The 27,250-nt window shown below is 39.1% G+C and overlaps 1 protein-coding gene across 3 annotated transcripts in view; it reads right to left on the bottom strand.

Moving 5' to 3' along the window:
- The window catches only part of CLYBL (citrate lyase beta like), a 151,061-nt gene that overhangs the window by 73,028 nt on the left and 50,783 nt on the right, over window positions 1-27,250 (bottom strand). For all 3 annotated transcript variants that reach the window (XM_027674677.1, XM_027674679.1, XM_027674678.1), the window contains one exon: window positions 7,221-7,410. In XM_027674677.1, coding sequence (XP_027530478.1) covers window positions 7,221-7,410 — 190 coding nt within the window. The remainder of the gene's footprint in view (window positions 1-7,220; window positions 7,411-27,250) is intronic.

The following is a 27,250-nucleotide window of genomic DNA, read 5'->3' as shown; positions in this document are numbered from 1 at the left end:
TTAAAATATTTTCCCAGGTCTATTAATGTATTCCTGCCTGAAATCCCAGTTAATATTGAGCCAAGACATCTTCCTTACGTTTCTAGACACCATTCTGTCAGCAGTAATGGTTATATCAGATAACATCCAAGTCAAATTTAATTGGATACATCTGAATCAGTGGAAAAGAAATAACTGGCAATTCAAAGGCTCTGCTCGAAGAGACACAGGCATTACTGAGCTCATTAAGAAGAAAATTGCTGAATATTGTGATCTCCTTATGAATCCTCAAATCTTTATGTAAGGAAGATGATTGGCTTGTAGAGTAAAACAATAGGAACAAAAACTTTTATTGTCACAGTTAGTACTCAGGAGTGGCAGTTCTTCCAGGACCATGGTGGGATTAATGAGGAAATGAAAACACTTTACAACTTTCATAAAAATGTATATTCATCGAACTCTTCAAGGATCAAAAAGGCCTTGCAGAGTTTCACTGTACAGTTCAGCTTCCCTACAATAAACCAGAGAGACTTTTGGACTTCCCAATTCCTACAGAAGAAATTTCCCATGCTACTGAGACTTTTAATAATGGCAAACCACTGGGGAAAGCAGCATTCCCATTTTAATTTTGAGCATCTTTTGAAGACAAGTCACCCTACTATGCGCCTGTGTACATTTAATCATTCTCTACACACTTTATCAGCGAGCCTTCTCCCTGTAGGACCAATACAATTAGGTACAGTACTAATTTATTATAAATAAAGCAAAGACCTGGCAAAATAACCTAGTTATCAATGTTTCATGCAACTGTGCCTATGAAGTACTAGCTAACATTCTCACTATGAGCCTAGAGATATACCTGCAGCATTGATAAATCCTAACCAACATGGGTTTATTAAAAAAAAAATTATCATCATATAATACAGAAAACCTGTTGGTTTTAATTGAAGTAGCTAGAGATTTATAGAAACCAACTGGAGCTTTCTTCCACTAATACTGTTAAATCCTTCAGTAAGATCAAAAACGAAATGCATTTCAACAAAGAAAGCCTTGAATTTTCTTTTTGTATACAATGCTGACCCATTTTATGTATTTATCTCCACCCCCAAATTTAGTTGAAGTGTTGTTTTATATGCAAGAGCCTCTTCTCATCAGTGCTAAGGAATAAAAAGGTCAGAAGGTCTCAGATTAGGGGGAAAATGGTAGGCAAAGATGCTCTTTCTTTGGCATGCTGTTTGTTCTGACCCCAGGATCAGGTCACTAGAGAGATGGAGGAGGCATTCTCACAGAGAGAAATCTCCATAAAATCAGCATGTATGTGGATGATCTGCTCTTAACTGTAATGAACTCAGAGTCATCTCTTACGTATGTGTTATTCATAATGGAACATGGAAAAGTGGTCGGACTCTAATCCTATTTTTCAAAACAGATGATTCAAAAGAATTAACAGAATTTTTTTTCCTCCATGATACAGCACAGCAATGATCTTTTAAGTAGCTCCAAGATATTAAGTAGGAACACATTTATGCTATGATTTCAAGATGCCATGTTGCGGATAAGCAAAATAGGTCCTTCTCTATCCATCCTCTTAACACAACCAAATGCCCTGTCGCTGCTGAGGGGAGTGGGGAGAACAGGAGAGGATCAGGGGCCACCGCTTCCTCTCTTCAGGAAGGAAAAGGAGAGAGTTGAGGCTTCCTCTTCCCCAACTTCTCTTGTTCAAGTGCTGGAGGAGAGACCAACTTTTTTCTAAAAGAGACAAACTGATACAATCACAATTCACAGCAAATAGGGCTTAGGAGCTTAAACCCTAATCAGTCCTACATAATTTTACAGTGCAGCCCTGAATATCAATAATCTTTAATTGGATGAATGAGGTCTATTTAATTTCAGAGGAACAACAGCAAAATTTCCTGTTTTCAAATGGTTTATGTTAGAGGACTGCACAGACATTTCTCAGCCATATGTACACTCCAAGGGATTGCTTTTATACCTCTGATGCAAAACACATGAGGAGAGGGAACATGGGGCTTTGTTTTGATTCTTAATTATAACACTGGCATTCCCCATGCAAAGAAAAGGCCAAATCCTAGCACTTTCAAAATTTGCCTGAGATAATTTTCAAAGATCATCTTTGGCAGAAGGGACTGTGCCCTTCCTGGTCTGATTGCACACTGAAGGGAGCTACAGAGTAAGGCGCTGTATATCCCAATTCTTCAAAACCATCCTATGGACCACAGTGAAGATACAGCCACTGATAGCATTGGTCTGGAGGGAACAAAATTCTCCAAACTCTTGTCAAGGACTCAGGGAGAGACATAAACACTACAGTAGCAACTCCAACTTTTCTCTTGCTAGGCTGACCTGGCAGCTAACACCTCCTGAGGCTCTGAAGAATAGAAGTGCTAAGACAGGATCAGAAATAGAAAAAATGCCATTCTAGAACACTCTCTTGTAAGGGCGGTAACCTTGCATGACATGTGGAAACTAGCTAGAAAATCTCAGCTCACTATGCCCTTGGAAAATGAAAGCACTGGCATGGAAATATTCCTTACTCCAACATGAAGAGTAAACTTTTCCACCTGATTAATAGGTTCACCTGACATATAAGTATAGTGAGTAATGTTGCTCTACAGAGAAAGCTATACTAGGGATGGTTGGCTTGGCTGAGAGCCCTTGAGACAGCTCAGCTCCTACACAGAGATCTCGCAATTTCATCACATGCAATTCAGCTTACTGGCCTATACAAATCAGACAGGCATTTCAATGCAGCCATCCTTTTTATATTTTTATTTTTTCCAATTAAAATAAAAGAATATTCAGAACTTCTCCTGTAAAGACCTGAAATATATATAGGCTACTTTTGTCCCACTTCACAAAAAATCGCTAGAGTGTGATGCATTTGCGACATACCAACACTGCAATCTGCATTATATCTAATTTTATAGTTTTAGAATTTATATTTGAACTGTTCACTTTAAAATATCACCAAGCCAGTAATTCTGAGTAGTTTCTTTAAAATGTACAATAAAACTGAAGAAATTTTACATCTTTATCTGTGAACAGTAGCTCAGAGAAAGTAATTTCCCTTTAGTAGTATTCAGTTCATTCCCCAACCAAAACCGTAAATTTCTGTTGTAGAAATTCTCAATGTCTTACAAAGTCAGAAATCTGGAGAGGCAGCTGATGGTCTACACCATGTGACACTATGCATTTGAACCTCTAAAAACATGTGGAGCCCTAACCAGGATTTGAGATCAGCATGACTAGTAGGATATGTAAGGAGGACTGAAGCTAACTTTGTAAAAGAAATTTTCAGCAACACTAACATATCTTCCTATTATCTTTCCTATTCTGAATTTTTTAACACCTCCTACAGCTCTGTTCAGTCCCAAAGAGGTTGTGAAAGCCCCATTACTCATACCAGCGTAACCCTACTTTCAGGTTTAGTACTCAGCATACTATAACTTTGCTTTTTAGCCATTTCTTCCCACTAGTTCCCCTCAGAAAATTCCCTTAAAAATTTTCTCCTTGTGAACTTCTTCCTTCAAGGTTGTTTCTTTTTTACTGATTTAGTCTAAATATCAACAACAACAACAACAAAAAATTGAAAAGAAGGAGAAGAAGATGATACCTGAAATCATGGTCAGTGCAGATTAGCATACGAGTATGGGTTCCCCACTTCTGGTGCCATTAGAAAACATAATTGTGAGGGGAAGGCACGGGAGAGGAAATCTTTCGAGACTTCCTTGAAAGCAAATATTTCATAGAAAATAATTAGAAATTTTTATGACTGCAGCTTCATAAGATGCTATTGCAATCAAATGCAGTTTTGCAAATGTTATCAGTTTCAGTGTTAGGAAGCTCATCTTACTTGTTTCCTTCTAAATGAGCAACAAAAAGGAGCTGCCAACATGCCAGATTATTGGTCTCTCCAAATCTAACTTAGTCCTAATACAAAACACAGAGCACCTTGTTAAAATAGACCCATTAAGATGTGGTTCAAACTTGTTGCTTGGACTTGATGCAAGTGAAGATCTTCTGTAGATAGGCAAGTTTGGCCCAAGGTACTGTGAACCTTCAGCCAGGTCCTGATTTTCCCCAAACACAACATTTTCTGTAGGAGTTTGAAGAAGGTCCATAAGTAGCATTTTAAGTAATATAATACACAGCAATAATAGTCAAATTCATCAGTACTATTTAAGAGTAATGAATAATTAAAGGACAGACTCAGTGTTACTGTGTTTCCGAGCATTTTTTTTTGTCTGCAGTTTGAAATTACTCTTTTGCACTATGCTTCAGTGCATGTTCTTGACATATCTTTCACACAAAGTCTCCAAACACCTCATAAACATTAACAAATTATTGCAAGAGCAATAATAATTTCAGCTTCACATTCATAGAACCTAAGTCTCAAAATCTTCCTGAGTATCTGTGGCAGATCTAAAAATGAAATTCAAACTTCTGATCACTTTGAATTAGGCTTTGCTACTACATCATGCAATCACACAGTCTAATTCAGGTTGGAAGAGATCTCAGGAGACCACCTCATCCATCCACCTCCTCAAAGCATTGCTAGCTACTGCTCTGCACCAGGTTGATCACAGCTTCATTCAGCCAAGGCTTAAATACCCCACAGAGGGAGGACACATCACCAATCTGGACAACCTCTTCCAGTCTCTGACCACCTGCATGAGGAACTCATTTTTCCCTTGTCTCTAGTCAGCATCTCCGTTCATGCACCCTGTGGCCATTGCTCTTGTCCCATTTCTGAGCTCCTCTGAGAAGCATCTGGCTGTGCCTTCCATTCAGCTCCCCTCAGGAAGCAAAGTCTCCATCAAGATCCAACTCAGCTATCTTGTCTTCAGGACGAACAAACCCAGCTCCTCAGCTTCTCCTCCTGTGCCACGACCACCCTGATGGTGCTTACTGGGCTCCTTCCCATTGGTCAGCCTCTCTCTTATCCTGGTATCCACAGCTGAGCACAGGCACCCCACAAGGAGACCTTCAAAACCAAGTGGAGGGGAGGGACCCCTTCCCTGGACCTGCTGGCTGCACCTGTGCCAGCTCAGCCCTGGAGGTGGTTGGCCACCTTTGCTGCCAGGGCGCACTGCAGCCCCCATTCGGCTTGTTGTCCAACAGCACTCACGGCCTTTTTGGCAAAGGTGCCTTTCTCCAGGCATCAGGAACATCTCCCAGCCACCTTGACCTTTCAGTGATGACAGACAGCAGCTTCATGATGACACTAGTCAGCTCCCTCAGAGGCCTTCAGTATGTCCTGTCTGGTCCCACAGACCAGCTTATTTAAATAGACCCTAACTCCATCCTCCCCCTACTGTGGCTGCTATCTCCTTTCCCCAAGCTTTGCTTCTAGGAGACAACCTAGCAGGTCTGATAGCAGGCAGACTCTGACAGTAAAGCCTGAGGCTTCATGGAGCAGTGCATCCACACTTTTACTGGTTTTCCTTATCATTTTTACTGCTGATGCACTTATAATAGCCATTCTTCTTGTTCTGCTCATCCCTCACCAGTTTTGATTCCAGCCAAGCTTTGACCTTCCTCATTCTGCCCATACATGCCTGGACCACACTTCTGTGTTGCTCCTTGGTAGCCTGTCCCCATTTCTACCTCCAGTCTGCTTTCTTTTTGTATTTAGCTCAGTCAGGGGCTCATCCGTTGTCTTAAGTTTCTATTACTGATTTTCCCCCTAATTTATTTGAAATCTTATACTCAGTGGCATAACTTCACTTCAACAGAGCTAGAATTTTACCACCTTTTGGAAATTATTACTGTCAATTTTGTCATCTCGATCATAACTTTTTGTTTTGCTGTCATCCTCTATTACAAATAGATGCTTCCGCTATAAATTATTTTTTTTATCTAATTGAGCTGCACCTAAAAAAACTACAGTTTAATACATTTGTGTCATTTTACAGCAGCAGCCTCCCAAATATGATGAAACAGTACTAATTCACTGCGACAGTAGATATAATCTTAGTCTTACAAGACAGAATTTTAGCAACTGGAAAATGTTTTCCAATAATCTTCAGCAGTACACAGGAACATGATATTTTCCCTTTTCAGAACTAGAATAGACATATACAAACTCTGCAAACTTCTTCCTTTCCAACATACCTGTAAAGAGCTGAAGGTTAAAGAGAGTACTATCCAAGAAAGTCCTTCTGGAAAGCATTAACTCACAAGAAAAAGAAAAGAATAAAATTTCATCCACATTTTTGAGATGACACAGGAAACTTTTCATGCCTATTTTCCTAACTCCCTGGACAACACATTCATACTCAAATCCTAAACACTGTTTGCTGTAGTTTGAAGCACTGAAACACGGTTAGGAAAACTGGCAAATATGAAAATGATGTGACAGCAAACTTACATTCCTGTTCAGAAATAGCTTTCATTAGGAAATATTTACACTAATTTCTTGTATACATTGTTTAAGACGTTTGACTTGGCAGTTACACTTAAGGCTGGACTCAATGATCTTAAAGGTCTTTTCCAACCTAAATGATTCTATGATTCTAAGATGTGAAACATTTTAAAATGGTTATTTTCATATATTAAAAAAATTTGCTTGCAATTGAATGCATGCTAGATCATTCTTCTTTCACAATTAAATTTTAATGAAAACTTGGCATAGGTACTTTACACATCTACATCTATCTCCCACTCTGCTCTCCATTCTTGTTCCAAACACTGGTACACTCAGAATCTATCTTCTCCCTCCTTGAAAAAAATTCCTAACAGCATTTTTTCCCAAAATCTCAGGAAATAAATATTTCCAAACACTCCAAGACTCAAACCCAGGCCCATGCTGGTTTACTTGCAATCTGAAGCTGCTTTCATTTCAACAATAAACTGGCCACCTGGTGGTTCTGAACTAACTCTTCCTTTCCCACTTCTCCTCTTACAAACTCTTTCGTCCTCTTCCCTAAGAAGTATGCTGTAATAATGACAGTATCTTCCACTCTTCTGTGATGGGAGCTTATGCCCAGTTCTGTATTCCTTCAAAACTCCCTTCTCACTTACTCACATGGAATGTCTTTGAGTTCTGGGTAACCAGACTTTCCCAATGCCTTCACAAAGCCTATCACTGTGACATTACTTTGTATATCTTGAGATTAAGATCTTTGTCTCTCTGGTTGTCACTTCCCCAAGGCAAAGGTAATGTTTTCCCCCAAGTTCTCTTTAGTGCTGATTGTATCACACAGATAATTTTTAGTTACCTTTCTGTTCAGAGCCACACCATCTTCACAGTCCAGCACTGCACAATCTACATTCAGTGATGGGATTTTTCGTATCTTCTTTTCATCATCCGCAGGTACATACAGGACAGCTCGTCTGGGAACATATTTGTGAGATGATGTAAAGTGATAACTAAGCTTAGGAACACCAACTGGAAGAGGAGAATTCACCCTGTAAACGATATTGTTAAAATTAGTCTTTTGGCTACAATGCTGTAAATATTATTTGACTATATTTTAAAAGTGAAACATTTCTATGTAGATAGCGGCTGGTTTTGGGTTATCTATATTTCCCCCCCCTTAGGAAGAGTGAAGGTAAGGCTATACCTGTATTACAGTTAATTACAGTATAAAACTCTGAAACTACTATAACTACTATATTCAACAGAAGTTGCAAACATAAACAGTCATAACTGAGATTTGCCAGGGCTGAGGTTATCCATTCAGCCTTAATTATGCTGGTCATTCTGGGTGCTATGGCAAGCATGAAATACAGAAGGGTGGTGCTTGGCTTTTCTGCTGTCACAGGACTCCTCTGTAGGATGCAAACTGTGCTGGGAACAGACCAAGACTGCTTTAGAGAAGAGGCTGCTATCTGCCATGTTTTCTCCAGGAGCTGGACGTCATGCTAGGAATGAAGCAGGGGTGCTGGCTAAAACAAACAGGGGCTTGTGAAGTTGATTTTGCAACCTTGGCATTATATCAACAAACATATTTGCATGCAAATTTTAAATAAGCAAAATGGATGGAGGGGGAAATGAGGAAAACAGGAAGGAAAACTCCATGTAATGTGGAACTTCACTAATCCTAACATGTTCTCTCAGAAGCCTTTAGACCTTCAGATCCACAGCACAGACTTCCACTGACAGAGCTCATAAACCCACCAACATCATCAGCAGGTTGTTGGCTGTGGCGCCTTTTAAAATTTATAAATGCTTTGTGCACCACAATTCAGTGGTGTCACATGGCTTGAGCGGGTGACATGTGGCCCACAGGCATCAGGTTTGTGGTGGTCTCCACTTTGTGCCGATAGCGCTGGTGAGGACCCAGCTAACCCACCTCAGGCATGAGCTGGGTTAGTGCACTTGGAGGCAGTAGGACTGCTGGGTGAGGCTGCTCTCAAGAGTAGTGGGGAGCTTGCTTTGCTCCACAATTACAAGCACTGAGAAATAAATTGCAGAGGGTGCCACTGTGATTCATGTGCTCCTGTTTCTCCCCATTTCATGCGGTAACCCCCAGGCCTATTCTGCTACATCAAAAATGAGGACAAAATTACACAATTTGCCTTCATACTCAGCACAAGGCACTTATGCCATAAAATAATCCTACCATATAACACCATTATGCATTATCATGTATATTATCCACCACTTTGAATAATGTAAAGTTTTTCTAGCACCATGCTGAACTTGTCATTATCGCATTATATTGGATCCATGCATTTTCCTATGCCCCTCTTAATAATGCTTCTCAAGTTGCTACACTTGGATGACACGTGGCTACACATGCATGTGGGTTTTCTTCAAAGTGAATGTGACTAAAGCTCTCAAACGCTTGGAAGTGAGTTCAGTCAATCTAAATCAGAGCCAAGATGTTATGTCACTGACAGGCTGCTATAATGCTTGCCTTTCTAAGCTGAATCTGTTGAAGAACCCTCTCTTCTCCTAGAGTGTGCACCCTAAAAGCTCAATATAAGCCTTGGGTTAAAAAGATGAAGAAAGCTTTTATCACATTTTACCTCAGTAAACAAAATTGAAAAGGAAAACTATTCCACTACCTCCACTGCTGCGTTTCTGCACATCCTGGTTGAACCGACTCTATGAGCCCACAAAAACCCACTGCCAGACTCTTCTTTGTAACATGCCTAAGAAATGGGGCAGCTTGGCTGTTTAACAGAAATTATTTTATTACAAGTGCAAGTGTTACCCTTGATAAGTTGATAAGTCTTCTTCATCTCTAAGTGCAATAACATCAAGACTCAGGTGGTGGATGTTCTAACAACACTTGGAGACACACCATTGAGATCCACTGAGTGTCTCCCAAGTACTCTCTTTGCCCCTCTCCCACAAACCACTTCATGTCCCCTGCTTCAGGTTGAAGTGGGGATGGTAAAAAAACTTGTTGCAACTCAAGTGCCTGCTAGTTAAATCCACTTAATCTCATCTTCTTGCAGTAGTACACTTTGGAAGAGCAAGGAGGAGGTGGAAGAGTGGTTTACCTCAAATGGAAAGAGGAGGGTCTTTTTTCAGTGTAACACAGAGGTCAGTAAAGAGGTCTGCTGTCCTTTGCTAAACATATATGAGGGGACAAAAGTGATTAATTTCTATTCGCTTTCTCTGATGGCTTCAATCTTGTGGTTCCCAATGGCACAAAGGAGTCAAAGAGCTCAGCCTATTAATAATTAACTCCAGCCTAGAGCCAAGCAGCCCCTGAAGCCCTCTTAATGATTGCCTCTCACCAACCCTCCAACATGCCAGAAACCTGATAGACATGGCTAACACCATAATCTCAGAGCATGCTGAGATGAGATGTATCTCCTGTCACACATGTTTCCTGGGATTTCTTCTGGGCTGTCATCAAGCGAAGGGCTGTTTGACCGGCTAGCCAGTTTCCCTCTCACTGCTGCTAGCCCCACAAAGGCAGCCCTGCTCTGCATACCACACACAATGGCATGTAGTATTGTGTAGGTAAAAGCATCAGTACTTGAAGGCCAGATATAGTCAGGTGTCACTACTGAGGTCTATGAACTTGTGTTTAGACGGAGCAGTACAGCTTCCAAAGCAGGCCACCTGACTCCAAAGAAGTGATAGATTTAATCAATTGAAACACCATCACTTAATAGGCTCAATGTTAGGAAAAACACTGCCTGCTGACTATTGGTATCTCCTCCTAAGCTAACCAACTTTGTAGCCACATAGGCTCAAAACACAGGTTTCTCAGGACAAAAATTATTATAAGAAATATACTGTCAATATGTCAAATGATTAGTCTTATGGGACATTTTAGCAAGTTGAAGAAGCAACAATTTTTTCAAGAGGTATGGCCAGAAAAAAAAAATGTACAGGAGGAATTGGTGTCAGTGGACCAGCACAGAATCCTTCTCCTTTCAAAATAAAGAGCTCTAGAAATGTTTGTGTAAAAAAGGAGTTTTCAACAATTATGCTTAGGTATGACTGCAGTAAATGTTTTTGCATGCTATTGTTTTGACATATATTTTTAAATCATTACTGTGCATTTTCCTTGCATAGTCGTATTTTATGTTCTGCAATAAAATGAAAAGTAGAGGAAGACATGGATTTATTAAGAAATCCATCTGCCTATAGACCTTTTTAAAGCAGTGGCAAGGCCTGGGGTGCTCTATATATGAGCAGTTAGCTACTCTGGTAGGAAACATTATCCTGATTATCTTGACTTCTGTTCTTTTGATAGAATAAAAAATCCCCAGCAGTTACTTTTTTAGGACAAAAAACCCACACAGCACTGCAATCTCGATTATATTGTTAACCCTGTGCCATAAAGCGGAAGAAAATCTTACATATGTTTCCTGACTTCCAAGTATTTTAATGATTCAAACTAAGCTTGACTATGGTTTAAACTAAACACATGGACAAAAGCCAAGTGAATTTGCTAAGACAATGTTTCTTCCTTTAAGCACTGTGAGTTAAAATAAGGACTAGGCTATTGGGTAATGCTCATTAAATTGTTTTACAGCAGCATATTTTCATTCATAGCATTTAACAGCATGCTGAGTGCTCTTGGGTCTTGGAAATAAAACTAGATTTCTTCAGCAAACATAACACTCTACTAAAGTCTTCATCAAATATGTAAAAGTAGCTGGCGAGTTAAAGTTACTCATGGTCCTCTGAGAACCATTTCACCCAAGAGTGAATAGTTCATCCTCGGGAAGGAGAAAAGAAAACCTTTTTGATTACTAAGAGACATTGCATTTTGCAATGGTAGCCGTACACTGTGACTGCAGCCAGTGAAATTACTCCCAATTATGCAAATTTCCCTGCTGTAAACTGCATTTTCACATTCCAGTGTTGCTAATACTCACACATATACTTAACTGCACACACCTGTGCGGTCTCATTGGAGCCAACAACATATAGCTCATGAAGTAAAGTACTCCCACAAGTGATATTCAGCACTTTAACCTGTTCCTCTGTTCCCTGTTTATTTGCTAAATCAAATTACCTCTGGAAGAGATGCTACATTGGGAATGACCTAAAACATTGCTCAAAAGGCCAAATCTCTTCTTCTACAATCTTTGGCACGGTGTTGGCAAAGTGTTTCTGAAGCGCATTTTTAGGCATTTGATTAAAACCATTAAAAAAGCTGGATAATTCCCACATGTATTTCTGATATCTATGCATGAGTCTATGATCTCCATGCATACCAGTCACAATCCTGGATGTCTGTTGTGCTGTGGGAGAAGGACAGAAGTGACCCAAGACCCACAACGCCCCCTGAACAAGACCCAGCTAACGCAGCAAAAATCTACAAATTGTTTCTCTGATATGTGCAAAAAACCACCCCACTCCAGAGTAAATATAATGGTTTTCATATGTTGAAGTCACTAGGCAGTAGCACACAACCACACACAAATAATCAGCCAAAGACAAAGAAACTTCTACAGAATTACACAGACCCGCAATTTGCATAGTAATTCTTTCTAATTAAGAAAAGAAGATACAAGTTGTTTGTTATAAACATCAGCAGGCCCTGTGCAAATACGAAGGGCTCACAGCCGAGCTGAGTAGTTGTCGAATCAAAGCGACTCGCCGGAGAGTTTTATTGGTACAGCTGCGGCGCATGCATTTTATCACACATGCTAATAATCCTGGTTATGGCACTAACATTTTAATCATTTGTTCTCTGGGCTTGTTTCTCAAACAATTAGCACTAATGAATGGCCAAAATACCTCGGATCATATATGTCTAATTGCAGTCAAGAGCGGTTATTGTCCGCATGTACATTTCAATTCACCTCTGGGGATAATGTTTGTTAATTGTATTTCTTTATATAGCAAGTGAAAAAAGGCTGTTCACTCAAAAAGGGACTAAGTGTTCTCTTCTTTCCCTTTGTTCCCACAAGAAGCTAAAGTCACTTCAAGAGGCACTTAATCCCATCATCCATGGTTACAATTGCCTTACAGCATCAATCAAAAAGAATCTGAAGTAAAATGATGCAGCTATATTGTGTAATTAAAAGCAATTCAGGTAGTTATTGCTTGGGGCATTTTCCAGGTCCAAATACTTAAAATGGCACTGCGGGGATTCTAAATACTGTAGTGTTTTAAATTTGGTGAACTACAATATCTCACAGAGAAAGGGGAGGAATATGCAAAAAAAAAAAAAAATCTCCTTTACAATTTCGCTGTATTGTAAAGCGAAAGAAAAGAGGAGGAACAGCTCACGTTTGAAGTGACAAAATCTACAAGTCTCCATATAAAAGGAAAATAAAAATATCAAGAAGAGAGAAAAGGGGAAGAAAAAGAAAAGGATGGCAGTTTCCAAGGAAAAGAAATTCCCCGTAATTGTTTAAAAGTTAACATGTGAAAAAATGCTAACGTTTCCTCACATGGAAAACAAAAGGTCATGTCACAAGATTTACCATCAAAATACAGGTCCCCAAATCTTAGTGCTTTCCTAGTAGAAAGAAATCTGAGGTAAACTGAGCAGCTCTTCTTTGGGAAAAAAAAAGAAAAAAAGAAAAAAACTTTGGTTAAAAGTGAAGAACTACGATATTTACTTTTAAATTAAAAGTAAGGGAAGGAACTTTACATAACAACTGCCACTAACCCTGATCCAATTATGTTGAAATTAAAACTGGGAGGTTATCAACATACTGAACACTCAGCTTTACATTTTGATTTATCCCTTTGTTCCAGACTCAGTACGGTCATCTCCCTGACCTTCAAAAAACTAATTAAGTTTAAAAACCTAACCTAACCTAACCCCTTGTCAGGGCAGGCAGAAGCCACCAGCTCTCATGGTTTGAGATCTCTTGACAAGCAGTTTTCCTTACCAGAGGAGGCTTTGTCTGATTTTAAACTTCCCACCATAAGGCTGATATTATCTAGCACAGATGTAACATGAAGATTAATTCCCCTGGAGCTGATGGAAGGTATACAGGTATAGAATTGGCCCCCCAAAAGTGTGGAAAAGGTGAAAGAATAAACCCTAACACTTTCACAGCATCCTAAGGGAGACAGGCGGTCTGCACCCAGCTGCGGGCATTGAGCGTGGTGGGTTGAAGAAGTGCTCACAAAAACTCAGTGAATTAAGAAATTTAACCCCCGTAACAACCAGCTTTGGATATCAAAAGGGACAGATTGGAGGGGGTTGCTCCTGAGAATGCTTGCCTGCTGGAAAAACTGTAGTGGGGAGAAATGAAAAGGGGGCTTCCAAGTGACCTTTCACAAGCACTTGCTCCAACTGACCAGGACACATTGCATTTTAGCCAAAAAATAAGAGAGGTGAACCAAATGGGGAAGGAGAGCCCCACTGATCAAAAAACATCACGATGGAGAGAAGTGTGAGTGGAAGAAAGCCGTTTAGGATTTAAATGGAAACTGAGCACCAAATGCAAAGTTGCTGGAAAGTAATTTTAGGAAAAATATGTGTCTGTCTGCTTTTCATAGCTTTTTCCTATCTTCAGTAAATCAATTTAAGTCGTATAACTAGACACCAGAGAAAAGATTGAATAGAAACCAGGAACTTACTGACAAAGGCTTAAAATCACGGACCTCTAAGCCATAAAATGATAAAAGGCTATCATAGGTTAAATAGTTAACCAAACTTTCTCCTCCCACCAGCACTAAACGTAAAAAAAAAAAAGACCTTTTATTTACCCCACCATGTTCTTTCAACTACATTTGACCCTGTTGTTTTGGTTCACTCTGAGCTCCATCATGCCTTAAATTGCTTTGACTGAAGATCAGGGTTTTTTTTCTTCTCAATTCAAAATGGCCAAATTAGACAGTGAGGATAAAAATAAAAGGACCACTGGCTTCTCATATTACTAACGTCTCCTGTTTTCAGGGCAGCAAAAGCAGTCTGTTTGTGAGGAAGAGGAGAGTGCTACCGTTCTTTGAATTAATAAATGAATTTTAAAAGAAATTTAAATAATGGTTCAGGGTGACAAGGGTTGCTGCTTCCTACTAATGGCAACAGGCTGCTTCTCTCGGGCAGCCTGTGTGTGTGTGTGTTTGCTATCATTCAAGGTTAATTGGTGTCCTGTCTTGGGGAGCTTTAACATATGTGACATACAGTTGAGGATTCACTCCCTTCCTTACGGTGTGGATAACTCTGGATAACTCCTCATGTCCATAAAGTATTCTCGAGCTGAGTTGTTCCTTGCTTTGCTTTTACCATTAACAAAGTGTCTGACTCCTTGGGATGCTTTCTGCTGCTAAATCAAACCCACAGCACTGCAGGGCAATGGAAAAGCACTCTGTCTGCCTGTGACATGTTCACTTTGCCACTTAAACCTAGGGAACATTGTAGTTAAGATAACAATTCATTTCCCTGTTTTCCTAAATATGAAGACATAGAAATAAACAAACACTAAATATAAACAGTTTTTAAGTTTTAGTTTTTATAAGTAAATTTTAAGTGCTTTCATTTATTTAATTAATGATGTTTCTAATTTGCATTTTTAAAGAGATTGTGTAAAATTCTGTTTAGTTATACATTTTCCGAAGAGAAGCTTTTGCATTATATATTTTTTTACAGAATTCAATTTGCAGCTGTGACGGAAAATTACAAGACATTTTAAATAGCAAAAACATCACACAACAAAGATGAAGATCAAATATCAATATTGAGAGATTCAGAAAACACTATACATATATTAGCTTTTCTTAAGATGTACATTGAGAAGTAAGAAGATATTTCTTTGGATGTACGACATTGATGTATGATTAGATTTGGTTTATTTGTTTTTGGGGTTTATGTACAAACAAATATGCACCAAGTGTTGTCACAGCACAAAGGAAAAAGCATGTCTTTGAGGGTCAAGTATCTTCCAGTTCAAGAGGAGGATGAGGCACATATCACCAACAAGATATTCTGGAACTTCCCGTGCCAAAATCTGTCTTCGGAAGTGAATGTTATAAAATGCACAAATCTGTAATTGTTTTGCTTTTATATAGTCAGACCCATGCCGGTAGCCTCTGCAGAAAAGCTGAACTTTGAAGAGATTCTCTATTTCACTGCAAAATCATTCTTGCCTCTTCCAATTCTCCCCTCTGGTTCACCGTCAGGTACTTCCCTTCCTCCTAATTCTGCCCCAACGTTTTCACACACCCACCCACATCTCTATGTTCACACACAAAAAATGGTAAGAATGTTTGGACAGAACTTCTTTTCTTACTGAACATGCTTTTCCCCTCTTCCCCGCTCCCCTCTGTTCCCTCCGCGTCAGTTCCCACACCAGGACACAAGGAGCATCCCCACTACTGAGCTCTTGCAGCTCCTGCCACCAGTCCAGCTGTGTGCACATTGGCTAAATGCTACAAGGTCAAGATCGAGACCAGGACTCAAAAATTCCACGCTAATTACTGTGATTAAAGTCTGAGTCCCAAACAGCCAAAGACTCCTCAGCAGTTTAGGAGCAGGCTGCTAACGAGTTATATGTAAAATAAGAAACAGGCACTTGATAAAGTCAGAATCAATAAAGTGCCATTCCTGCCTGTTAAAATGACCCTGCCGTAACAGAGAGCCCCTATGTTCACCAGAGCCTGTGCAGGTTAGATACCCATGTCTGCACGGCGTCAGAGAAAAGAAAAACAGTCCTTAAAATCACTTCTGATTTACATCTGAGTCAAAATTAAATCACATTAAAGATGTGCCTGAGAATATTTAGCAGAAGGAAATTAATGGAGTATCAATATACTGGTGCTGCAGAAATCAGAAGAAAGAAGAAATTTGTCATGCACTTTGGGTCTTCCAGAATTTCTGATTTTTTTTATTACAAACTGTCATCTTTATGGTTTTGGTTGTGGTGGGGATATTTTACAAACTGAGGGTCCCTTCACACTTCTAAGAATTTTTCACTATAGACCATATTTTATCTCAATTTGCAATTTATGGCAGTCTACATTTACCCAAAGCACAATTGTCTTGACGATCCCTGTACTTAGAAATGTAGATAAATTATACTACTAAATAAAGCACAGACATTTTTACCACATAGGAAAAAGAAAATAATATTGCAGTCTTCTCTGCATTTTGAGATTTTTCCTGTAAACCCACTGGAGCATGAGCTTAGCCCAGAGAAATCAAGGACTAGTCAAACACAGTTAACCATGTGCTTAAGGGCCTGCAGGACCAACGATTAATTTTGGATTATGAAACTATTCCATTTCCATGCATTCTTAGGCTACACGTGGGTCAACCTGCTATTTTCAGGTTTTGGCACAGACACTTGTGCAAAATTGAGTCTTAGATGTATGCAGATGTGAGCCAGCTGGTGAGTATCTTTTAAACAAAAGATGCTCAATCTCAGAGAAAAAAACCCCTGCATGATATTTTCAGAAAAAGATTGAGTAAAAATATGATTTATGTTCAGTTAAGCATTATTTTGTAGAATTATTTTTATGCAGAGGAATTATTATGTCAAAGTATTTTTTTGTTTTAAGCTGAACTTACTCAGAATGGTTTCTATGCCAAACAACTGAGCAGGGAAGAACAATTTAGCAAGCACTTAGTAAATATTAAACTGTTGAAGAACAGAACTATAAAACTACAATGCACTGCAATTACGCCAAAAAAAGAGAAAATGTTGTAATTACATCAGAGCTGATGCAATATGACAGAAAAAAAGAACGAATGCACAACAGCAATTGTGGGTACACTAATTGAAAACCAACTGCTCTCTGCTTTTGAATACAAGCCTGGTGGAAATTTTAAAATATTTCCTAAACAGACGATAAAGAAGAACTCTTGCAAATCCTGCAGTGCTCCAGGCAACACTTAATTTTAGAAATGTCTACAGGCAGAAATACTACCCCGCAATATGGCTCAGGATGGCACAAACAAGCATCTGTGTTTATTTTTTAACTAGTCAGATTTATAAGAGCAATGAAATTCCTACAGAAGCATTTTATATTGACCTGATATGGACTTACTGTTTTAACCAGCTTTTTAACTAACTCCACAAGTTAATAAAGGCAACTACATGAATCCTTACTGCCTATGCATTAAGATAAGAAAAACATTCATTAAGCAATATCCAGACTGCTTTAATTACAGGAATATCACTCTTATTTGTAGTATAATGTTCGTTAAGTAGTGTATAACATTTTCTTAAAATGCCCCAGAGGCAGTTAAACTCTTGATTACCTATTAAAAAAAAATAATGAAAAAAATCTCCCTTAACTTCAATCACAGAAGTTAATGCCTACTGCAATGAAATTCCAGGACTTTTAATCATGTAAAAATGTCATATGCAAATCTTATTAACCATGAAAACATTATATAAGATCAAATGAATTTTCTATGCTATCACTACTCAACGTTAGCAAAATGTTGGAATCTTTCTGTGATGGTTGTGGTTGTAATAATAATAAGCCCAGCCCTATTTCCTTTGAGAATGACATCAGCTGAAAAACAGATTATTATTTTATTAAATTCAAAAGATGGCAGAGAATGCCCCAAAATTCTGAATTCTATATTTTCATAGTAGCAGTGGTTGGATTAAACAACCTTATGGAGACAGAACTTTCATGATCTCTAGTAAATAAATGCCTGAAAAAGCTTTATTAGCCAATAATAAAACATCATTTTTCTTCTGCCTTTTTCAGTACATTACAAAAGTTAACATTATTACTGTTTTGCCACAGATGACAATGAAACACCTACATTTTTTTCAGTATTTATCCTGCATCTGCCCATTACTCCATACACTGCTTGAAAAAAAGCTGTTCATTTTTTGTTTGCTAACACCACGAAGAATTCAAAAAATCATAACAACATGATGCATTAAAAATTGCAACTTTTCAAAGTGCACATTGAAACACTATTTTCTGGTTCTGTGTCCCTGACTTTGTATTTTCAAGCTTTTCCAAAGACAAAAAATTTCTTAAAAAAATATAAAAAAATTAAAAGTGAGATTTTAGGAATCCAGGCTTAAACGAATTAGCAAAATTGGGACATAATTGATAAATAAGTGGTAGCTGGCAGCTCATTTTGATCTTTCACATTAAGCAGCTGAAGGATAAATTTATCACATATGAATAGTCATAACAAACTCTAATTCAACAATGGCTCTCCAAAATCATCTCCTTAGTAAGGTCAGTAAACTAAAAATGGTAAATTTAGCACCCACCAGTCTCTTCAGGCTCAGCATCTCTCTAGCCACTGAGTTCTCCTTGGTGAGTAATAAGCTTTTGCTGCCCTGAAAGGGACAAATCCCTCACTCTACTGAGATGGTGGGTCAGGTCCTGCCACCCCCATGAGTGCATATTTGGGGTATGTGGTCAAAGCCCTGGGTGCGCTTTCCAAGTGAGAATTCAGCCATAACCTTCCCCTTGACTCAGGCAGTTCGTTAAGTGCCTTGAGCAGGTAAGCACGCCTAGGGCAGATGAACCACACCCAGGGGTGTCCACAGCAGGGAACTAATTTCATGGAACACATTGGTCATATCATCACAGCCTGTCTTACCAAGGATGAACTTTGCTGTGTAGGCAAGCTCAAAGACCATAAAGGCGCCGGATCTACCAGGCAGATAATATGAACGTGTGATGGAAGAAAAAGGTTGGCCAAGAGACACATATTAATACTAAATCAGAAGATTTCTGTAGAAAATCCCATTCTTAAGCCACTTTTATTATTTAATTATCTAAACATTTTCACAGAACTCTTCAGATCAGCTTTGCCACATCCCAGGAAACTTAGAAATCGGCCATAAAATCATGGCCCCCAGGTCCTCGCTGCAGACCCTCCACCTAGTAAGTCCCATCCCATTTCATGGTCAGTCAATTACCAACATGGACACTTTAAAAAATCATCATCATCATCATCAAGACTGGAAGTGAGATGGGGTGAAAATCAACTTCCCTGCAAATTAGTATGATTTTATTTTCGTCAAAAAAAAAAAAAAGTTGAATTATCAGCTAGCAACCCCTTTTGGGGCAATGAGAGCACCTGATGGGCCTGTGCAAGTGCAAGTGCAAGCACTCTTATTACACACTCTATGGGAGTTTCTTATCTGTATTTCCCAGGTGAGATTCCTTGTGTTGCTACAGCATGTATTTACGGTGGCTAGTGAACACATGAAAAAGCCAACTAAAACTTACGTAAAGCTCTAGAATCAAAGTTGCTCTCCTTGCCAATGGCCCTGTTTCACAGGATACCCCTTTTCTCCCAAACACCTCAGTTTTGTTAAATGTGGATTTCCTACCTCACTGTATCACAACACACATCATCATCATTGGTCCTGTTCTCTTAAAACTAAATTTTAGAAAACAGATCTGTCCCTGATTATCTAGAGGGGAGGGAAGAGAAGGGAAGGGAAGAGAGAGGCAGGAGAAGATGTCACCAAGCACACAGCACTCTTGGGAGAACCAGAAAGAAGAAATTCTTCTGACTGCCCCAGTTTAAGGGTGAGGAATTTTTTCCAGCCAAATTCTTGACAAAGGCTGTTCAATATTTATTTTAAAATAAGAAGAAAAATACACTGCTTCCTTTGCAATCTGCACAAATAAAATGGCTTTTAGTTCATAATGATGATATGTAGTAGATAAGAAAAAAGTCCTGGATTACAGCAAATAAAATCTATAAGGAGAAATAGGATTAAGTCTACCTCTATATAACAGCTTTTATGACATTTAAATGAGCAGCTGTGTTTCTCTAAGTAAGTGTTATAGCACTCCACATCTGTATAAAACCTGAAAGCACACAGACTCTTTGAACTCGCTGATATATAACCTTATGAGGAAAAAACTTTCCTCTGAAAATACATAAAGGCATCACTTGGCTTACCTTTGAGTGTTCTTCAACAACCTGTATCATGAAAAAAGTTTAGACTTAAGGAAATAAGACAATTAGTTGTCATATGTCGTTTATCCCGTACTGGATAAAGAGAAAAAATATTCCATTACTGAATCTGCCTACCATTTTTTTGTTTGGGTAACATTTTAGATATACTTTAGCACAAAGGGGAAATAATATCCTTGAGATATATTTTAATTCTGCAGCATATGTCAGTAATCTGTACTAATATAAAGAAACACAGTACCTACCAAAGTCAATATTATATCTAAGGAACTTGGATGGTTTGAACCATCAGTTTTAATCTCACATGGCCCCTAGTTTGTCATCATCTGTTTCCTTGCTGATAGGAAGAATGTAATGGATGTTTAATCTTCCCCAATAACAGTTTAGTTGAGCTAGTGTCTCAGTAATGGCAAGATTTGTTGCCAGAGACTGTCTTCAGATGCACTGGAAAAAAAAAATTGTGGCATATCCACTCTCTTCTCCAGCATGTATCCAGCAGGGAAAGTCTTTCCTCCTTTTTTGTGTCATTTGCGTTAAAAGAGAAAATGCAAAACAATAACCTCACTAGTCCTGGGTACAAGCAAGGAAAAAATGTGAGACTCTGAACAGACATCACAATATGTCCACTCTTAAAGTTAAGATTTTCTTTTGGCTTTTAACCACAATAATCAGGGGTGAACATCATTTATATATGTGTATGCTTATGTTTATATTTTTATGTGCCTGTATATATATCTACATATACAATCTATTCATTTATTTATTTATGCACATATAAATGTGCATATATAAATGTGCATATATGTACACATGTATGTGTATGGAAAGGTCTAATGTGGTGTAGTACAATAGCAGCATTGAACGATGGAAAGCAGAAAAAAGAATTCCATAAATTCCATACATCCAAGAAATAATAAAGCTGGTTTGTCCACAACTTTTAGTCTCAAATATTCCTCATATTTTGCTGAAATAAACTGCTTGTTCCTGCATCTCCAGCAATGTCATTAGAGTGGGAATTTTCCAGTGGAATATGAAGTCTGCCCAGGCCCTCGTGGATACTAGACCAAAGGCTGTTCCACCATTAGTTATCAATGACACTGCCTTGCTTTTGCAAGGATTGTGGTCTTTGCACACACTTTGCATCCACATGCTGTGGGCATCCTGCGTATCTTGCAAGTTCAGGTGTGACCCTGCCGGTTTACAGCTGCTGTAGACTGAAGCTATCTTGCAGTGATCCAAAGCAGCTCTCCCCCCACCGTTACTGCTTTCTGTCTTTGCCAAATTCCTGCCAGAACAAAGCAAGCAACATGCTATTTCCCACAAGTGACACTCCTTCCCATTTCATCTCTTGGAGCTCAACATTTTTAGACACAAAAAGGTAAGCGAACAATCTCATATCATATTTTCCTTGACCCTCCTCAGACTATTTTGAAGGGCAAGGAGGGAATTGAGGGGTTGTTTCACCAATACTCTACCAGTACACATTAATAGGCGGGGAAAAAGACTAACGGCTAAAACAGCCATTTACAGCAGTACCCAGAGCCACTAAACTGCACCACAAAAGAGGGGTGGAGTGGTGAGAATAAATAAAAATTCTTTCTTCCTTTTTGAGAAGCACCAGGAGAAGGGTGGGCATACCCTTGCCATGATAATCTTAAGGGTCTTTTCCAGTCTAAATGATGTTCTTCATCTCTCTCCTGAAGCTGCACAGTTCCTGTACCCAGGCTGGGCTGTGAAAACCACAGCTGAGCTGTTTGCAAAAAAGACTTGAGATCCCTGTGGAAACAGTGAAGACAGCCCATCTAAGATACCTGAATCTGAATGTTTTGTATAGCTTTGAAAGCGCTGAAAGGTAATTACCACCACTACCAGTGCTAGAGCTGAGTTTAAATAATTTCTTCCACTATATATTAAAATGTCCACTTCATCAGAGGAAATGTTCCATTGCTGGACATTCCTGATGTTCTACAAAATATGTCCCAGCATTCAGCATGCTCAAATTAAAAAAACTGGTGCAATCTGCTCTGAAACCCTGCTTTTTCTTTAATAAAATACAGTTATGTTTTGGGGTCTTTTAAAGATAGACTGCCTCTGTTCTTGCCCTATGCAGATATAATGTAAATTGTTTTCCCATCATAATAACAGACAAGCTTGCTAATATGAGCATTTTGAAGATATTGCTAGATTTCAATCCACAAAAAGGTTATTATAAATATTAGTAAGTACATTTATTCATGCCTCAGGAGCTTATTAGTTTAAAAAATAAATAACCAGTACTTAAGTCTATGTGGTTACAGTTATACTAATCTTCATTATCTTCTAACCTCTGCAAAAAAGCGAACAGCAGACAAATTCTAGACCAGGATCAATCGAATTATGGAGAAGTGAAGACAAAAGAGGCTGAAGAGATAATTAAGGCTTCAAGTGGCTGCAGTATGTTTGTTACCCTGTTATTTAACTAGACAATGTGCACACCTTTATTAAAAATATACTTTTATTACTATATAAACCTTTTCCATTGCTTGGAAACAGCAATCAACCAGCCGATGCTTAACCTAGCATAAGGAATACTAGGGTCGTTTTGAATGCAAGGAAGATGGAGGACTTTGGTAAGACTGCTCAAGTTTGAGGGCCAGTAAGGAAGAAGACTAAAAATCATCTACAGGAGGAAAAGAATGAAAGGGTAATTGTAGGCTGCAAGAAGCCTGGTCTGACAGAGCGAGGAAAACCCAGAACCTGGGCACTACATACATAAAAACTGAAGCTGGCAACATGGAACAGGCAGCTCTACAGGTGAGCCAAAGCAAGAGAGGTGATCCTGAACAGCCAGCACACAGCAAGGCAGGATGGCCCAGTTGACCAGGAGAGGGGTGACAATTGCATAGGGTCTTGGGGAGATGGCCCACAGGCACAAAAGGGAGGAATGGGTTTTGGTTTCATGCCAGTGGCAAGGCAGACAGCGCTGGGATATAACTCACACCAAGCCACCACAGGAGAAGACATAGGAGGACTGTGGGAGAGCTGCACAAGGACAGGCAATGAGACTGTGGAACAGAAACCACACCATCAACCAGGGATGTAAAAAGGGAGACATGGTAAGTATTCACTTGGAAAGTCAGAAGAAAACAATGTCAAAGGCAAGATTAAAGGGGTAAGGTGAAGATGTAATTAAAAAAAAAAAGGGGGAAGAAAAAAGAAGAGGATGAGGTCAGTGGAGATTTTGGCGAGGGAAGCATCAATGAAGCAGGGACTGAGGAATCTCCTGATGCAACACCACAGACAGAGAAAATGTATTAACGCAGGGTGGCCAGCTGTATCACTTAAGGAAAACAAGGGTAGCCTGGCATAAATCTTGGGGATGAAGCAGTAAAAAGGCAGTCAAGGATGGGAGTACAAGGGAGGAGGAGGAAGCAGAAATGAGACATTGGGGTCTTGATTCAGCCAAGTAGCTGAGTTCAATGTGAAGAGTCTGAGTACTCTAATCACTTGACTAGGCACCATTCTGAATCAGGGCCTGGTTCAGGAGCCTTCCAGTAAAAGACTGGGGAAGAAGATGTGTAAAACACACAGAATAAAAGGTTCAACACACAGAATGGAAATGAAATGGGTACTTCGATGCTAACCCCAGAAGTTGTTCTGAAACCCTCTAACTGTGACCTGTCACCTCACTTCACAGTGAAAGCAGAAAGATGTTTTTACTTGACCTACACACAGATTTGCTGCACACAAGTGATCATTTTAATTTAGGCCTCTACGTTGTTTTGCCAGCACTTGATGTTGCATAAAAACAAAGAAACTTCAGCTCCCTGCAACACAGTTCGAGTGACTGAACTTTCTTTCAGTAGCCAGAACTGCATCCATTAAATGTGTGAAATGCTAAAGGTAACAGTGTCCAACAACAGACAGTGAGGCAAAAGGAATTCAGACCAACCTTGGGAACCAGTTTGCCAAAATTATGGGTGAATGCTAGGGGAAAAGGACAATTAATACAGGAACAGATGGCTAAGCAAAAACAAAAGCCATTATCTAAAACCTGGCTAAGGAAAGCTTAGCAACTGATTGTTTAACAGAAGGAATTAAAGAACTCAATTAAATATAGTACAATCAATAGTTTGGATTCTAAGGAATAAGAAAATGGAGGACTTGCTGCCATTTGTGGCAGTATTAAATACTTGCTGTGCTCACATTAAATATTAAGATACACAAGTTTTATACAGAATGGGCATTTCCTATCCTTCTGAGAAGATGGGCTATAAAATGCAAACAAACTCTAGACCAATAATAACAGCTTTAGTGACTTGCCAAGCCTTAGAATACCATAAAAGGGTTCTGCAAGTGATCTGCTGCTCAGGATATTCTGTTGAAGTGTTTTCCTCCCCTCTTGATTACCCCTTAAAACATGAACACATATGGTCCTGGAAAACCATACTCAAATGAGAAGGCTTTGGTTGTGTCCCCATGCGGGTGAACGGTTACTCCAGAAAAACAGCATTATTTTCTGAAGGTGCCCCACCTGCACCACATCAGTTGACAGCCACCATGGAGCAAGAGCTGGAAGAAAAGCATGGGAAGTGGTACAACAGAGATATGTCTTACATGTGCTTAGAGACATGCCAGGACAAGAACCTGCAACCTCTGGCAACTCTTAGTAGAGGGAGGGTGTAGCACAGGCTAGCGTGGCTTGGACAGCCCACTGGCATCACATTATGCAGCGTTCTCTGCCATGAAGCCCATGCAAAACTGCATCCGTGGGAGTCACAGCCGCTCTCCATGCTGAGAGCAGGCACGCACATTGTAGTTAAATCACCTGGTCCCAAACAACAGAGAATTAGCTCCAATTAAATGTCTGAATCTCTGCCTGAAGCCTCAGTACAAACATAGACTCTCTCAGGGCAGCACCCCATGAAAAATTGCAAAGTAATGAAAACGTAGCCTTCTATCAGCTTTACACAGAACAAAATGATGGCTAAACCTGTCTGCCATCACTGCCTCATACAAACCATTCGAACCAATAGGCCTTACTCATACATGCGAGTGATGTTTGGTTCTTTTCCATACTTTCTGGTACTTTAATTATTTTAGTAATTAGCTGACACACATTATTTCAACATATCACATCTCCATGGTGGCATCATCAGCTTGTAATAAAGCTTTCTTTAAGAAAAGAAACAGCTTCTTAATTTTTTTATTAAAAAACAGTTAATAATTACAGGAACACTGACAGTGTTGCTATAGTTACAACTATATCAGCCTTTCACTTACAACTCCCTGTTTTCAAGGGTCAATAACTCAGTTGTCAAAAATCCCACTGGGCAGAAGCCTGACACATCTTAGACATACATTAAACAACTGCATAAATAAAAATCAGCTGTTTCACACTTGTAAACATTTTGAATCAAATCAGTGTTTCCAGATGATATTTTGAGCATCCAACAGTAGGTTTTGTGGATCTTTTGTATATATATGTTTTGGCAGGCTGTTTAGTCTTTCAGGTGCCCCAGTATTTTTGGCTGCTGCCAGAGAGAAAGGAAGAAGAGCCACCACTTTTTCCTCCAGCCATTTCATGCCCCCACACCAGAAAGGAAGCAATTCTGGATGTGCCCGCTACGCTTCTAACAAAACTTCCCCAGGATTTTTAGGCACAAAAGCTTCACACGCATGTGCAGCAGCTGGATTATCACAAAAGACCATAACGGCCCTAAGAGCCGTTACGGTATATCAAGTGAGTAAACTGAAAACTAAGAAGGATTTACACAATGACCATAGTGGCTCCCTGGGAGTCGTTACGGTCTATCAGGTCAAAAATCCACTTTTTAAAGAGCGCCTAAATATGTGTATACCCAACAGGGCCTTGAGTTTCCAGAGCAACTATCACACACATTTTCAAAATGAGCTAGGGAAGGGAAGGGAGATTACACCAAACAACATAAAGGCAGAAATTTTTTACAATGAATAAAAGACGTATCATGCAAATTCTGAAGACTTATATTTAAATGGAAAAAAAGTGCATGTTAAGTTGAGAAATAGGATGTAATGCGATTCCTTCATTGTTAAAACAGGTCCTTTTAGGTATTTTCTTTTTTTTCTTTAAATGACAATTAAGTGAAAAAGGAAATTTCCCTCCAAAACCAATCAGTTTTAAAAAAACAAGTTAGGTTTCACAAAATATAGAAATAATGCAATCACAGCTGGGTTCTGAGTTGCAGTTCTGCTGCATTTCAAGTCTCCAGTCACGGCACAAGTTAGTAACACAGCTCAGCTTTGTCTTCCTTTAATTCTCTCCCATTGTGTCACAAAATGAACAAGTTATTCGAGACAGCAATTTTCTCTGTAGAAGTCACCTCTATTTTTTTCCAAAATCTGCAATAAATCATCAGCCTACTTACTTTTTCTTCTTCCCCTTCCTTTACATGCCATATTTGTTCCTGCAGCAAACCTGTAAGAGAACACTTTCTCTCTATGACCTGAGATAACGGTAATGTTGAAAGAATGGCCTCACTTGTCAAAGATTAGAGGGCTGTCTGCAGCCTACACTCCTCTTTACTTCAGCCAAATAGGCCCAATAAATGCTAATACTCAGCATGACGCATCGAGAACGCTAAGCCTCAACACTGGCTAAGAAGAAAGTATCACAAATTTACTGAAATTATCTATAGCACAATAGAGAAGAGAAGGAATTAATCAAAGTCTCTCTCTTAATGCAATGCTTGATTGAACTATCCCAATCCCTTTTTAAATAGGATAACCTAGTGGCAAGTGACCTCGATGACACATCCTAGAGAGGTACACAAGTACCACTTGTTCGATTTTTTTTCTTTTATGACCTCATTAAGAAGGATTTTGAAGATTGTTCCTGAGTATGAGAACAAAGTGTCTGAAGATATCTCTAGCTTTTTATGTCTTTAGCCTTTTGCCATTGAAATGGATTTTGAACAAGTGTTTATAAACTAAGTATATGCATAAGCAAAAAAAAGTCCTTAAAAATGAAATATACTAAAGCTTCCTTT

The sequence above is a fragment of the Neopelma chrysocephalum genome, unplaced genomic scaffold (assembly GCF_003984885.1).
Source record: "Neopelma chrysocephalum unplaced genomic scaffold, ASM398488v2 Primary Assembly neopelma1_25, whole genome shotgun sequence".
In the NCBI taxonomy this organism is placed as follows: Eukaryota; Metazoa; Chordata; class Aves; order Passeriformes; family Pipridae; genus Neopelma; species Neopelma chrysocephalum.
This window is presented reverse-complemented; position numbering and strand designations above follow the sequence as displayed.